This window comes from Nelumbo lutea, chromosome 7 (genome assembly GCF_056320005.1).
Source record: "Nelumbo lutea isolate HS-2025 chromosome 7, American lotus-T2T, whole genome shotgun sequence".
NCBI lineage: Eukaryota > Viridiplantae > Streptophyta > Magnoliopsida > Proteales > Nelumbonaceae > Nelumbo > Nelumbo lutea.
In genome coordinates, this window is record NC_142690.1 from 18,625,952 (window position 1) to 18,641,773 (window position 15,822).

General features: G+C 37.8%; 1 protein-coding gene and 1 non-coding gene across 2 annotated transcripts; one reads left to right on the forward strand and one right to left on the reverse strand.

Annotated features, from left to right (window-relative positions):
- Window positions 1-3,340: 3,340 nt before the first annotated feature.
- On the reverse strand, window positions 3,341-3,413 carry TRNAA-UGC (transfer RNA alanine (anticodon UGC)). The gene has a single exon. It is a non-coding gene; the product is annotated as a tRNA-Ala (tRNA).
- A 50-nt stretch (window positions 3,414-3,463) lies between these two features.
- On the forward strand, window positions 3,464-15,509 carry LOC148845454 (transferases/nucleotidyltransferase). The gene is made up of 13 exons (XM_088953632.1): window positions 3,464-3,674; window positions 3,780-3,875; window positions 4,052-4,129; window positions 12,553-12,633; window positions 12,713-12,932; window positions 13,012-13,070; window positions 13,502-13,551; window positions 13,636-13,723; window positions 13,815-14,084; window positions 14,187-14,279; window positions 14,646-14,750; window positions 14,957-15,073; window positions 15,195-15,509. Exons 1-13 carry the CDS (start codon window positions 3,609-3,611, stop codon window positions 15,273-15,275), a joined length of 1,404 nt encoding a protein of 467 aa, XP_088809758.1. The 5' UTR covers window positions 3,464-3,608; the 3' UTR covers window positions 15,276-15,509.
- Window positions 15,510-15,822: the final 313 nt, after the last annotated feature.

The following is a 15,822-nucleotide window of genomic DNA, read 5'->3' on the forward strand; positions in this document are numbered from 1 at the left end:
TTTGAGGCCATGTGGTGTCTTGACCTCGAATTAGAGCATGTGATCCAAAGGGCGTGGAATCTTGAGTTTGATGGTTCCAAGGCCATTCAATTCATAAAAAAAAAAAAAGAAACACGTTGATTCAAGATTTGAAAAAGTGGAATAAGAATAAGTATGGTAATATATTCCCATTAAAAGAAAGCATTCTAAGTCAATTGGGAATTTGGGAGAAGTCCAAGAGAAGATTATTAAAGATCCAAGTAATATAATTTTAGTGAATTGTGAAATGGCCCTCCATAAGAGGCTAGATACTGTTTTAGCCCGTTAGAAAATATATTGGGCCCAGAAGTCCATAATTGATTGGATTAAGCTTGGGGATAGGAATAATTCCTTCTTTCATACCTCAGCAAGCATCAAAAGGTGTCAAAATAAAATAGTTAAAATAAAAGATGATAATGGCCAATTTTTTGTATGATCAAAAGGAGATTGCGGATCATATCTATAAGACATTTGAGGAAAGATTTCAAAGTTGTGGATGAGGAGGGAGTTGATAACTTTGTTGGGCTTATTAGTCCATGCATTTCGGTTGAGCAAAATTGTTCCATCATCCGAGAGGTGATTGATGAGGAGATTAAAGCAACCCTCTTCTCAATGAAGGATATGAAAGCCCTGGGTCAGATGGGCTCAATGTTCTGTTCTTTAAAAAAATTTGGCCCATCATTGGTTGGTCATTTTGCGATGTGATTAAAGCTTTTTTTTTTTTCACTCGGAGAAAATGAATAGAATTTTAAACAAAACATTTATCACTCTCATCCCGAAATCTGAGAATGCGGACTCGATTGATAAGTTCAGACCTATAAGCCTTTGTAATATCATTTACAAAATTATTGCTAGGATTCTTGTTGATAGAATCAAGCCCTTCTTGTAGGACATCATCTCCCCTTTCTAGAGTGCCTTCATCCCTAGTAGACAAATCACTAACAATGTTCTGATAGCCCACGAATTTTCCATACTATGAAAAAGAATAAAGGTAGTTCTGGGACTATGGCTTGCAAGATTGATATGGGGAAAGTCTATGATAGACTTGATTGAGTTTTATTGAGGCTATTCTTAGGAGATATGGCTTCCACCCCGAGTAGATTGGCTGGGTACTAGAATGTGTTAAGTCAGTTATGTATCAAATCCTAATTAATTGCGTGCCCACCAAGGAGCTAATTCCCTTTCGTGGTATTAGACAAGGAGACCCACTCTCTTCTTATCTTTTTGTTCTTTGTGCTGAAGCCTTAACAAGGAATCTGTAGGATGCCACTCATAATTAGAGTAACCTTATTGGGTGTAAAGCCTCGAGATATGGTCCGTTCATCCCGATCCTTCAATTTGCAAATGATTGCTTAATCTTTGAAAAAGCCAACTTTCAAGCCTACCAAATAATCAAGGATATTTTGGACAAGTTTGCAAAGGCCTCAGGCCAGGCTCCTAACTTCTCTAAATCAAGCATCATCATTTCAGGAAATATTCATCTAAGGTTACAACGAATCTTGTTTAGAATATTGAAAATTCCTCTAGGAAATAAGAATGAGCTTTATTTATGGGCCCCTATCTTCTCTAACATGTACTGTAAGAAGACATTGAGAAAAGACTTGCTGGGTGGAAAAAAAAACTCTTTATTGCTTGTAGGAAAGATCTCACTTCTCAAGTCTTCGACAAGTATGATCCTCCAATGTATCATGAGGACATTCAGAATCCCCAAAAATTCCTTAGAGGAGATGGACAGGAAGCAAAGAGAGTTCCGCTAGAAAAATAACAATGGTAGGAAACCCATACATCTTGTTGATTGGAACAGAGTTTGCACCTCAAAACATTGGGGAGGTATGGGCCTAAGGAATCTTTGGTGGGCTAACCAAGCCAACTTGGCCAAACTTAGCTAGAGAATTTTAAATGAAGAGGATAATCTATGGATCCAAGTTGTAAGACAGAAATATCTAAGGAAGAAGGAATTTTGGGACCAAGACAACAACAAAGGCTATTCTTGGGCTTGGAAAGGTATTCTTTTAGCCAGAGGCCTTATTAAAAGTGGTATTGGTGTTACCATTGGTGATGGTAATAATACCAAATTCTGGTTGGATAATTGGGTTGAGGGGGGTCTCCTTGTTAATGAGGTTAATAAAGACACTATTGTTGATATTAACATCAAAGTTAGCGAGGTGATTGATAAGGAAAGACTCATATGGGATAAAGCAAAAATTTGCAGTTTGGTCCCTGTTTCATCTTGGAATAAAATTAAGACTATTTTTATCCCGACTAGGGATGAGAGGGACAAACTTATTTGGAGACCCAACCCAAAGGATAGATTTTCCATTAAATTAGCCTATAATGAAGCTTGTATTATGAATGGAAATATCCTTGGGCGTTGGTTTGAGTCAAAGAAAGTGTGGGGTTTGAATACCCCTCCTAAGTTCAAAATTTTCTTGTTTTTACTCCTCAACCTAAATCTGTTTACAAAAAAAATGCTAATTATGAGAGGGATGGATATAGATGGCTCCTATGTAATGTGTGGAGAGGAAGATGACATGGACCACATTTTTATAAGCTGCCCTATTGCTAAGCAAGTATGGAATATTGCTAAAGACTGCTTCTAGATTCCCAACGACTTAGGCAATAATATTTGCAAATGGTGGAACTTTATCTCGAGTAATAACGGTATGAATCCGGGTGACACCTATAATAGGAGTTTGGAAGAATAACAATGAATGTGTTTTCAATAATAGGAGTTTCCCCCCTATATCATCATTGAAAGGGCTTATAATATGTTTTTGGAGATCCAAGGGGTGAAGGAGGGAGATGATAGGTGTTCGAGAAAGAAGGATGTTATCCCTATTAGATGGAAGAGCCCTGATTTCGAGGTTATTAAAATTAATTTTGATGCATCGTGTATTAATGGGGATTGCTCAATTGCTTGTATTGCCAGGGACCACCTAGGTCATATTTTGGATCTCAAAGTCTACAAGGAAGGTAAAACTACAACTAATGTTGCTGAAGCATAGGCGGCATGGGAGGCCCACAATCTTAATCTCAACTTCTCAAACAGGTACATCATCATCGAAGGAGATTCGAAGCTTGTTATCTAGTGTTTGAAGAAGAGCTACAGTACCACATGGAGAGTTCACCCAATTATTGAAGATTGCTACACCTTAACAGAAAGATTAGAGGAAACGATTGAGTATCATCACATCTAGAGAGAAGGAAATGTAATTGATTGTTTTGATTTATGGAGACGTGCTGCCCCTCGTTCCGTGTCATTCTGGCTTTATCAAAAAAATGGTTTTTCGGATTAGATTAATAAAACCATAAAAATAAAAATTGGAGATGCAGGGGATCGAACCCTGTGCCTCTCGCATGCAAAGCGAGCGCTCTACCATTTGAGCTACATCCCCTTTTATTATTTTGTCTCTTAATAAATTAAATACAAATCAATATAACCGATAATCTCCTCTCTTAAACCTTGGCCTTTTCCTCAGTCCTCACAACCCTCCAGTTCTTTGCTGGTTCATTTCCTATTACCATATTAGTCATCTTTTCTTGTATTGTTTTCCATTTGGGTGTTTACTCTTCTCTGGCTTCCGTCTGCAATGGACTTCCAAGTGGTCGTCCTCGCCGGCGGCACTTCGAAGGAGCTCGTCCCTCTCGTTTCCAAGGTGTTCATCAACTCCTTCCTTAACAGCCCAGGGGAAGAAGGAACAGATTCTGTTTAATATTTGCTTTCCCACAGTTTTATTCACGTTTTGCTCTCTCAAATGCAGGAAGTTCCAAAGGCGCTGCTTCCCGTCGCGAACCGGCCGGTTCTATCTTACATTCTGGAACTCTTGGAAGCTAGTAATCTCAAAGATCTCATTGTTGTACGCTCCTTTCATCCCAATTATGCCCTGATTGCGCCCCCTGTTTATTTGGCTTTCTTTGCTTGATTTCTCTCTCAAATTTGATTTTTTCCCCTTAAAAATAAGTACATGTTTTGTTTCAATAACAGTTAGGATCTTTGGGTCTTTATTTTTTATCCCTTTTAATTGCTGGGTAGGTCGTTGAAGGAGAAGAAGCAGCTGTTCGGGTTGGCGGTTGGATTACTGGCGCTTATGTAGATCGTCTCCACGTTGAGGTTCTGATTGACCTAGTTTTGTTTGATCAAAAGTGCAAATATGTTCTTTATAGTTTCTTATTGCTTTCTTGTTCAAATTTAATTTGAAGCTATTTCTACATTATACAACTCCATGAAAATGAGGATAAGTATATGTTATCTGCGAGTGTTTGATACCGCCTTGTTAGTTTTCCTGATAGAAGTTCATAGCTTGGAGATGCAACCAACAATGGCAATGCATTATCAGCTTCATCTGCTTAGCTGGAGCCTGGTCATTAGTAATGCTGATTGGATTGAAATGGGATAGATTCAATAAAGAAGACCTGATGTAACATACTGCTCTATTAATTTATTAATTAATAAAGTTCAAAAGAATCTGTTAATGATAAAAACAAAACTGATTGTAATGTTATTTTGTTTCTGAATAATCTTTTTGTGGAGTAACTATTAATTTTGGTCACCTTCCTTGCATGATTGTACTGTTATTCTTTAGCCACCTAGTTACCAATTTTGAATCACCTTCAATCTCCACATTTATCAAGCCCAGTTCACTTGCAATCTGTATCACATTTATCAGCCTGGTTCTCTATCCTTATTATTGGCTCCTTCCATGGTTACTTAAAAGCCTCTAGGGTCCTTTGGCAAGGTTGCTCCTCTTCCACTTATCATTTGCGATGACTGCATATATTTTGGATGCCCTTTTGAGCAATGCAATCAATGTCAACCTCCAGGGTTTTAATGTGGGGAGAGAGAATTCAAATTTCTCATTTACAGTATGCCAACAACACTATCATCTTCCTTGAAAAAGTGTATAACTTAAGACTTTAAGAAGAATTTCGAAATGTTTTGAGGCTATCGCAGGACTTAAGTGTAATCTAGCTAAGAGTAGCATCATAAGGGTGAACCTCTCTTAGGTGAACTTGGAAGAGTCTGGAAATATTTTAAATTGTAAAGTGGAAAGTTGGCCTGTAAAATACTTGGGGTTGCCTTTGGGAGGAAGATTTGATGCTTGGAAGACAAATTATCTTTCCAAAGGAGGCAGACTTGTAGTTATATTCATTAAGGAAACTCTGTCTAACTCGCCTTCATACTTTCTACCTATATTTAAGATTCCAATTAGAGTAAGGAAACTCTATCGAACTCAGAAACTGTTGTTTGGGGATATAGGGACATCATCAAAAAAGTCAAATGGCTTACAAGAACCATGTCAGTTGCTTTCAGTGGGTTAGTAGATCAGCAAATGCTTTGGCAGATTCTTTAGCTAAACAAGGGGCTTCAAGGGATTCTCTGTTTTTGGCTAATTTGTAACTGCAATCTGAAAAGAGTTGGGTTTGGAACCACCTTTAAGAGGAGGTAACACCTCGCGCCTCCTCTTAGGGTGCTTCATGCTTGTACTATTTCTATCTCTATTTAATAAATACAATTCGTTCATAAAAAAAAAAAGGGATTGAAGAGTTACAAAGAGATTTCCTTTGGGATGGTGGGGGTGACAGGAGGGATCATTTAATTAATTGGAAAATGGTATGCAAATATAAGTCGGAGGGTGGACTAGGATCGGCACATATTCTGGATTGTGTTTTTGGACAAGTGGCTGCGGAGATAGTCTCTGGGCTACTGTCATTAGAGTAATTACAAAAAGAATAGGAATGGATGGAATAGCAACCTGTCTCTGTATAGAGCCTTCTCCAACAGCCATTGGAAACACATTATTTCTTACTTTGACCTTTTTGTTCCTTTCTTGAACTCAATTTAGGCAATGGTAATCATATCAAATTTTGGGTTGACCATTGTATAGGACAACCCCTTTGTTCCTCCTACCCCAACCTTTTTAGTCTCTCCTTGGATTAGTAGGCCTTAATCTCCTAGGTAATTACTAGAGGGGAGCAATGCCTCTTTTAAAACTTCAATTTTTGTAGAGCCTTTACTGGTGCAGAATCTCAGTCTATCTCTGCTGCTTTTCTTGCCCCTCACCCTCAGTCCCCGGACAAGGTGGTGGTAGGCTTAACAACCCTCTCTTTTCCTTTATAAGAAATATTTTGGATTCCAATGGCCCTTCCTGGAGTTTGCTTCTTTTTGTTGGAGGCATCTTGTGGAGGAATCAATACCTATGACAGAATTTTAAGGAAGAGAAAGGGTTGTTGGTACTTAGGTCCTCATTCTCCTTATCAATTGTGAAGTTGCAACCTTTGGTAGTTCTTCTTTGGAAGTAGCTACTATCTTTGAAGGGAAAAATTCTTCTTTGGAAGACCTTAGAGGGAAGAGTTCTTCCATTAATTAAATCTCGGATGAGTGCAAACCAGTCGTTTAGAGGCATATCTATGGGAGACTTGGAGAGGAATTTATTGCAGGTCTGTACTCTTGCATGGCACCCCCTACAGAGTTTATACTTAACTTTGATGGAAGCTTTAGAAGTTCATTGAATCACAGGGTTCAAGCTGGTATTGGGGCTTGAAGTATTAAATCAAATGGGGACCTGATCTGGGCCTTGAGTGGGCTAATTAGTGTAGCAGATGCTGCTGAACCAGAAATCTGTGTCTTGTTGGTGAGCTTGACATCTGCAGTGGTTCTTACCTCGTTGAGTGGTGGTGGAAGGTGATTCCAAGAATGTAATCTGCTGGACGAAAGGTTATAAGAAAGATGCTTGGAGATTCATCTGCATTTTTCATGAGATCTTGGATGGCAAGTCTACTATGATCTGTCATTTTAGATGGGTTCCCAGAGAGATGAATTGTGTGACTGATGATTTGGCCAAATCAGGGGTGGGGACTGGGGAGGGATTTTTGCATAGTGACTCCTTAATGCCTTTGTAAATTCTAGGTGGGTCTTTTTCAGCTTTTGGTCCTGTTTGGTATTGCTGTACATCTCCTCATGTACATCCTTTCCCTCCTTTTTTGCAATGAAAGTTATCCTTTTCTTAAAAAAAATCTAGAATAACCAATCTACTTATGAAGAATAAAGCCAGAAGTTCAAGGATAATAGCTAGCCAAGTGGTTCAACATAGGTAGGGATCTGCTACAAACAAAATGCTACCAAACCCTGTCCCAAGTCCCAACAGGTCACTGCAGCCTTACATAATATCTCCCTTGTCATTCAGGGGGAGATGTTCCTGATGCACGGCTGCAGAGGCTGGTTGGGAGGTTGTTGGCACTCCGTGTTTGTAGCTGATTCGAACTTGTTCAACACTACCCAAGTTGAAAAGATGTAAACTCAGAAATGGAGGATGAATGGTGAATGAAATACAATTGGAGGCTAGTATTTGGTTAGGTTGCTTATGATGAAAGACTAGAAATTGACAAATAGTGAATGGATTCAATTGACTGCAAGAAGTCTGTAAAAATGGTGTTGGTTGTTGCTGGTCTGTGTGATGTTTTTAGGTGTTATTGGATACAATGCCAACTACTGCATAGATATATCTAGATGTGGTCTATAGCGTTAACACTTCTTAAATATATAAAGCGGTATAGTTAAAAAAATATATTAGAAAAATATCTCAACAAGTTAGAAATATGATTAAATTTGTCAACACATAAGTCTTGAGAAATGACATTTAGCTTCAAAAACTAGATATAAGCGCATGATACATGCATACTGCATGGAATACGTGTACCTGTACCCATATCTGTGTCCATGTCTGTATCTGTATCTGGGCATCATAGGAAATGAAAAACATTTGGAAATTGATGCTCTATGACATGGTCATATCTGTTCAGGCAGACTTTAATTTTGAATGAAGTGGTTGCAATAAGCATGATGAATCTTGTATTAGACTGCAATCGTTGCATCTTGGGCTTTGCATCATTAAGGAGGTGTACTTAGATGATGCAGTTATTGGACAATTTTGGGTGCAATTTCCACAGGAAATGCTCAATATTATCCTAATGCTTCAGACTGGCTTTTAGCCATAGAGTACTATTGAGGAAGTTTGGAAGGCTTTTACCTTGAATGAAACAGGATGCACATTGGGGTCTAAAGGGGATTGTATTTGTCAAAAAAACAAAAAAAAAAAAAAAACATTTGGCTTTATTTCTAATTCCTACCTTGGCATGGCATCTGTGCTAGTGTTGTCTACTGAAGACAGAGAAAAGAAGATGCACTTTTGATCGTGTCTTTTGTTTTTTTTTTTTTTGATGAATGAAAAAAAAATGGCATTACTGTTATAGTAGGTCATTAAGAAAAACGGCATTTTCTTCCTTGTAATATGAGTGGTGCTGCATCTTGCTTTGCTAATTTATTCTTTGGAGGGAGGAGGGATTGCATTATTATTTGGAGTCCTTATTTCAATAGGATTTTAAAAGGACAGCAGGTAAACAAGGTTCTTCATACATGGGGTTATGGGGATTTCGTGTCTTGTCCATTTTTTATTTAAGGTTTACATGGTGCTCACCCCTGTTTGCTAACATTGATCTTCCTTAAGGTCATTGGTGTATATTTTTTGTGGATATTTGCTAGCATAGTCTTCCTTAAGGCCATGATTTCTTTTTGATCTGATCTTCTGAATTTTCCTCCTACTCCTGATGTACCATGACCCCCCGAAGAGCAACTGCCAAAGCTAAGCTTGATAGGGGGTAATCGTTACTGAGTCACAGATCATTTGTAATAATGAATTTGGTCCTTGCTTTCTATCTTCTAATGATCTAATCAACTGAGAAGCCTTTAAACCAATTGGATTTATTGTGTCGATTAGGAATCAATTGGAGTTCACGTTTTTGTTGAACTTGAGTCCCTTAATGCCTTTGAACCTATCCAAGTAAATCCCACTTTAGTCAAGGCTCCTTTGAACCTGTCAAATCATGTATTGGGAGACTTTCAAAACATACGATGACTTATTTAGTTTACGCACCTTTTCTTTAGTAGTGCCTCCATAGAACCACATTGAGAGAACCATGTACACTTCATTTATGTCACTTTTCAAAAAGGAAATTTTCATATCAAATTGATAACTCAACCATTACTAAGAAGCTGCAAATGGCAGTAAAACCTGTATAGAAATCATCTTGGCAATAGGCACTAGCATTTCTAGGTAGTCTATACTAAATGTTTGTGTATAACCCTTAACAACTGGCCTTGCCTTGTTATGTTTCAATTGTGCCATTTGCCTTGTACTTCATGGTAAATACCCATCTACATCCATCCAGTTCCTTTCCATCTTGAAAATCAATCTGTTCCATGTTTGGCTCTTTAAAAGGGCATCCATCATGGTTTGCATTACTTCTTCAATTCGGGCTTAGAATGCTTCAGACACATTCCTAGACATAGACTTAGAGGACATAGCGACAAGAAAAGACTTCTAGGTGGGTAAGAGGAAGTCATAGGACAACTATTGTGAAATGCTATTAGTAGTCGAGGATTTATGCTTTCCCTTCTGTAAAGCAATAGGAACATCAAGATCGTTAAACTTGATTTATTGAGGAGATGACAAGGGAATACATGTATCAGAATTTCTTGAGGCAACATCGTTACTAGGAAGAGGCACAACTTCATTACTAGGATCAACCCTCTTCCATCTCTAATAAACCTACAACTCCTTTAGGGTACTGCAATCAGCACTAGTGAAAGGAGAAAAAGTTGGGTTAGATAGAGAAACTGATCAACAGGCATGGGAATAGGAAGAGAAATGGCTCTAGAGAACAAAATCTTTCCACCACTCTCCGAATGACTAGAATCATGAGTAAAATACAGAACAAACTCAGAAAATAATTGCTATATTAATAAACCTAAATAGGGGTGATGACCTCTATATAGTGGATTGACAGCGGGATTTATGTAGATAAACCTAAATAGGGGTGCAAACTGTGCAACTCAAACTTGAATCTTGCTTGACCTAACTTAGGCACTTTCACATGTCGGACTGTTATTCTTGGTTTACTGGTTGGTAGCCTGAAAACTAGAAGCCAACCTGAGATGAGGTTAGTCTTGGGTTTAGGCCTTGGATAGATTGATCCAATATGATCTTCACTACTTCACCATAGATATGTGGATATACTTTCATCTGTACTTGTATTAACAACTTGTGGTAGGCCACCCTGGGGATATTCAAATATTCCACAACCAATGGTGTGAAATGTGAAATATGTATGCAGATCTTCAAGACATCCTCTCTCTTTATTTGATTTTCTCCAACTATTGCACAAATGCCTGTAACTCTGTAAGTTGTAAGTTCTCTTTGTCTCACTACTGTCCAAATTGAAACTAAGCTTCTTTGCATCTAATAGTAAGGTTTTCATGATTTTTAATATGTTTCATAGAATCATAGGTTGATGGACATCTTCTAGTTTCTTTGTCCATCTCTTTAGCATATTCACTAGATTCATTGTGGTATATCTCATAAACTTGATGGTTGATTTTATCTAGCTTCTCTGCATTTGTTTTTGTTGAATTATTGGTTTAGTTTTTAGTTATTATGTTTTTTTTTTGGTTTTGTTCATTGAATATGGTGGCAGATGTATTTATGCCATTCCCAGTCTAGAGTCTTTATGTAATTCTCAGTATGTCCTTTCGGAGAGAGTGGTTCTTTGCCAAAATGAATTTCTGGTTTGAAAAAGGAACGAGAGAGCAGGTATACTGGTGTTCATGGTTGGTTTGGATTGAAAACCACAAGGAATCTTGTATTGATTTTTATTGTTTTCATAATGAAAAGCAAATTTATTTCTTTTGTGGATATATGTAAAAGGCTGAGACATGTAAATCTGTCTTCTCTTATACTTCTTTATTGTTTTTGTTGTTTTCATTGTGGATTGATACAGGGATATCATTTGAAGCCAACGGTATCCCAATAAGTGCTATTTTAGCTAGGATTGATCAAGGGAATTGTTTAGTTTTTGATTTGATGTCAAGGAGTCGTTAGAATAATATAGATCTAATGACAGGGTGTTGCCATGTTGATTTGGTGACAACACTATTATATAGGAAGGATTTAAAGAAATAGAAAGAAGTTGGAACATCTCTCCTTTTTAGTGAGATCATGAGGAAGGCCAATTATGAGAATGGGCAAGATATTGCATTACTTGTGCAAAGGATGAATTGGAAAGGAAGGTCATCTGACAAGGGGTCTAAGAGGGGTAAGTCAAGCTCTAGGCTTAGAGGTAGGAGTAAGGTAACTATGAATGTAAGGAATTTGGCCACATAAATAGGGATTGTCCTTTATGTCTTGACAAGAAAAGGAAAGGTGATAAACCTAACAGTGTTGCAATTGCATCCAAGGGCGAATTCCAGTTCTTTTGTTTGTGTGTATGTTATCAAGGATACATATAATCTAATATTTCTAAGTTGGTTAGAGCATTGTAGTTTTTAGCTATGGTTTGAGTCATGAAATCCATACCTGCCTATGTGATTTTGATGAAGGGTTAAAAACTTGAAGGTTTGTATCATTTGATTGGGAGTAAAATGGTTTCCAAGACCTTGATGAATTTTTAGAAATGGTGTGCATAGAGTTTTTAAACCATACATAAGGTTTTTTTTTGCAGTCAGGGTAGAACAAGAAATACAAGATTTTAGGTTACAGATGATGGTGAGATAGTAATTTCTGCTGGTGGTGAGGAAGGACTTAGGTTCCTCTCCGAAGTTAATTAAAATAGTTGACTCAGGGATAGCCATACATGTGCGTTGGTTGTATTGTTCACATCAAGTGGAGTCAAGATTGGGTGTTTCGGGTTATGTGTTACTCATTTTGGTGCTTTACGATGCCAATTGATTTGTTTGTGGTAGTAGCAGATAAATAGGTTAACACATTGCAGATCTTAAAGGTGGCTGCAAAACAAGTCAAGATGGAGATTGTTGAGATATGCCTTATTTTGACTGACTAGTATGATAGTTGATGGCTGAAGAATTTGTTGTTTTGTAGCTTCTTGAAGTGGTGTAAGTCATTTTGATGAAGACTCCTCACAAAAATAGGGCCAGAGAGAGGTTCACAGCATATGGTTTTTTGGCAGATCTGGGGTCTTGGGAGGTATGGACTGGATATAGGCCCAACCTTCGGCATTTTGCACATAGTGGCCGCTCTCAGATTTAAATTCACATTTTCATGCTTGTCAACCTGACATTTTACCATTACACCAGGCAGTGGCCCCTATCATTTATAGAGTTCCTTAAAAGATCTGTTGTTTTGTAATTTCCTGAAGTGGTGTAACTAATTTTGATGAAAACTCTTGACAAAAAAATGTACTCTTTTTATCTTTTAATGAAAATTTCTGATTGTACCATTAAAAAGAACAGAATGACCTGCCAAATCTTCTCATACTTTGCATTAAAATAAAAGAACTCCATTTGCAATATGATGATACAAGGAGTTTTAAGTGCTTCATTATTATTTTGCTACTAGTGTTTGGCCCTTGTGTGATGTTTCTGTCCTAGATCACAGTGATCAATCTAATTTTGATGCATTATTCAACATATTGTCTTGCTTTTCCAGTAAACAAATGAAAATGTTGTTGCCTTTCTATTCTTAGGTAGCTCGAGTCCCTGAGGATGTTGGAACTGCGGGAGCACTTCGGGCTGTTGCTCACCATCTCACTGCAAGTGACATCTTGGTAAGAGTCCATATTTTCTATATGATTTATTTCAGATGTATTTGTTGCTTTACAGTTGCAAATTCCATATTCTTTGTAGGTTGTGAGTGGTGATCTTGTTTGTGATGTGCCTCCTGGGGCTGTAGCTGCTGCTCATAGAAGACATGATGCTGTAGTAACAGCACTGCTGTGTGCTGCCCCTGTTAGTGGACCATCAGAGACGGGAGCCTCTGGTGGAAAGGACAAAGCCAAGAAACCAGGACGGTACAACATCATTGGGTTGGACCCAACAACGCAATTCTTACTATATATAGCAACAGGTTTGACCTGTCTAAAGTTCTTTTGTATGCCATCTCACCTTATATGCTTGCTTATTTAAGTTTCTATATTTCTTGTTAGGTGCTGAGGTGGAGAAAGATATTAGATTCCAAAAAAGCATTCTTCGTGCTGTAGGTCAGGTATAGATTTTGATGGAAATTCGAGAGTTCAGTTATAAGGTGAAACTTATGTCATCTGTCCTCCTTAGATGTGGTCTTTTTTTTTTATATCATCTGAAGGGGCTACACAACCGGGGGGCGGGGGGGGGGGGTAGCCCATCCCCCACTCCAGGTACAGGCAGGATTCGATCCCAAGTCTCCTTGGATGTGGTCTTGCTGCTTAAAATTAATTTTCTTCTCCACCATGCCCAAACCCTAACTTTGTTATTTTTTATTAGTAACCAGATCCAAGAATTTATTAATGTTTGATACCTTTTATTAGTAAAAAGACGAAAGAATTTCCTAATGATTAATGTGCAAGATAACATGCTCAAACCCCAAATTAGGGATGTAAAAAATTTGAAACTAGTCTTGTTGTTTTGATGGTTTATATTTTGATACTGATTATGTAGATGGAAATCCGAGCTGATCTAATGGATGCACATTTATATGCATTTAAGAGGTTTGAGGTTTCTCTCTTATTTTCTGATGATCTTCCTCTGCCTTAGTCTCTCCATTCTGACATTTTTTTCTCTCACTATATCAGATCTGTTTTGCAAGAGGTTTTGGATCATAAGGATACGTTTAACAGCATCAAGCAGGATGTGTTGCCATATCTTGTTCGAACTCAGTTGGTTAGTCATAAGAAATATATCCATGCGTTATTATTTGGCTCTTATTCCATTTCTTGGATTATTTAATTTTGTTACTCTTCTTAAACTATAGAGGTCAGAACTGTCATCCAATGGTATGTCACAAGCAGAAGATAATTGGAATGGGAAGGTAGCTTCCCAGGATAACCAGGCATTATCCTCTCAGCAACTGCCTCATGGCATGATCCCTACAGTCCCTAGCTTTCATGAGCTCTATGCTTTTTGTCCTAATGGTTCTTCTCCTCCAAAAAGGACACATAAATGCTGTGTTTATATTGCCAGCAAGGGAAAATATTGTGCACGTTTGAACTCTATCCAAGCCTTCAGTGACATAAATCGAGATGTAAGAGCCTTTATATACTGTAAGCCTGTAACTTTTTGTCATTTGTTCTTGTTTTATTTTTGGGTTGTTAAAACTGATTGTTTCATTTATAACATGTGTCAGGTCATTGGAGAGGCAAGTCACCTCTCAGGCTACTCCTTCTCTGCCCATAACAACATCATCCACCCATCTGCAGAGCTTGGATCAAAAACTACTGTGAGTTGGATTCTTTTCTCAGTCACGCTTACTTTTTTGCGCTGCTGATAGCTGCTAATGCAGCTATAGTTGTTGCTGGATGGCCAATATAGTTTCAATAAATTATTATTTTCATTAGGATTTCTTTCAAGAACTTTGGATTTTTAGAACCATGTCAAATTATGGGAACCACAACATGAATGTTACTACTACTAGATTTCCTTTGACGTTCTGTTGTGGAAATATGCCTTTTGGGGTCAGATTTCATGTTTCCTCACCCAAGTGTTCTGTTTGATGTTTGTTCACCCCAAATACCAAGAATTTTGATTTTTCCAGGATATGAGATTACACCCTTATACGCTTACCAGGTAGTTTTGATTGTTCTAGGTGGGACCACAATGTATGCTTGGAGAAGGTTCACAACTTGGTGACAAGTGCAGTGTCAAGCGATCTGTCATTGGTCGTCACTGCAGGATTGGTTCCAATGTAAAGGTAAGCTGAAGTCACTGAGAATGAAAGGTAGATAGTCTGATGTCCTGAAGATTTTTAATGTTTTATTTAAATTTGGTTATAGCTAGCTACAACTCTTGGGCTTCATCTTACCTTACAAGAAATCTTAGAAACTGATATTTGTATTTTGTAAACCTATTGCAATCTGACATGGTGAAATTAATCTTTTTCCTTTGTTATATCTACAGGTTGTGAATTCGGTTATTATGAATCATGTTGCAATTGCAGATGGGTGTTCAATCCAAGGTTCTGTTGTTTGTAGTAATGTGCAGCTCCAAGAGCGTGTGGTCTTAAAGGATTGCCAGGTTCTCTCTCTCTCTCTCTCTCTCTCTCTCTCTCTCTCTCTGTAAACAAATCAAAAAACAAACACATGTTCCTTCTGAAGTTCTTTTTCGGTATTTTATTTCTTGCCGTGTTTTGACTCAGGTGGGAGCCGGTTATGTTGTTACTGCCGGCAGTGAATATAAAGGGGAGTCCTTAGCAAGAAAAGAGAAAAGTCAATCTTAACGAAAACTTTAAATTGCATCACTTGCATTTGTTTTGTATTTTCTGTTTTCTTTATTTGAGTAATGCAGGCTCATGTAATCTTTTTGGTGCTTGAGGGGGATTTCAAAGGAGCCCAGTTTTATCAAATCTAACCCTCCAATATACAAAATTGCTAAGCTTGTGTAATCAACTTGTTTTCTTATTCTTATTATTTTTTTTTCTCAACAGTTTGAATACAAGCCACCTTTTGTAAAAGTCAGTCTTATTCTCTTCTTGTGGCCGCTTATATAGTTATAGCTGGTAATGATCATAAAAAAGACTTGTATTGAAGGTGAAGATGAAGTGCAAAGAGCAACAGAAATTCTCTCAGATAGCCTTGATGTTTTCAAAGAGGACTTAGACTAAGGCTGTGTTTGGTTTCTTGGTGTTGTATAGATGTGTTTATACCAATGTTTTAAAAACCAACCCGGAAACGAAGCTGTTTTTTGTTTTGGGTTCCGGGTCAGCAGTTCTACTGTCCAGGTTGAACGGGTTCATAAATACAGCATGAAAGACAGTATTGAAATGC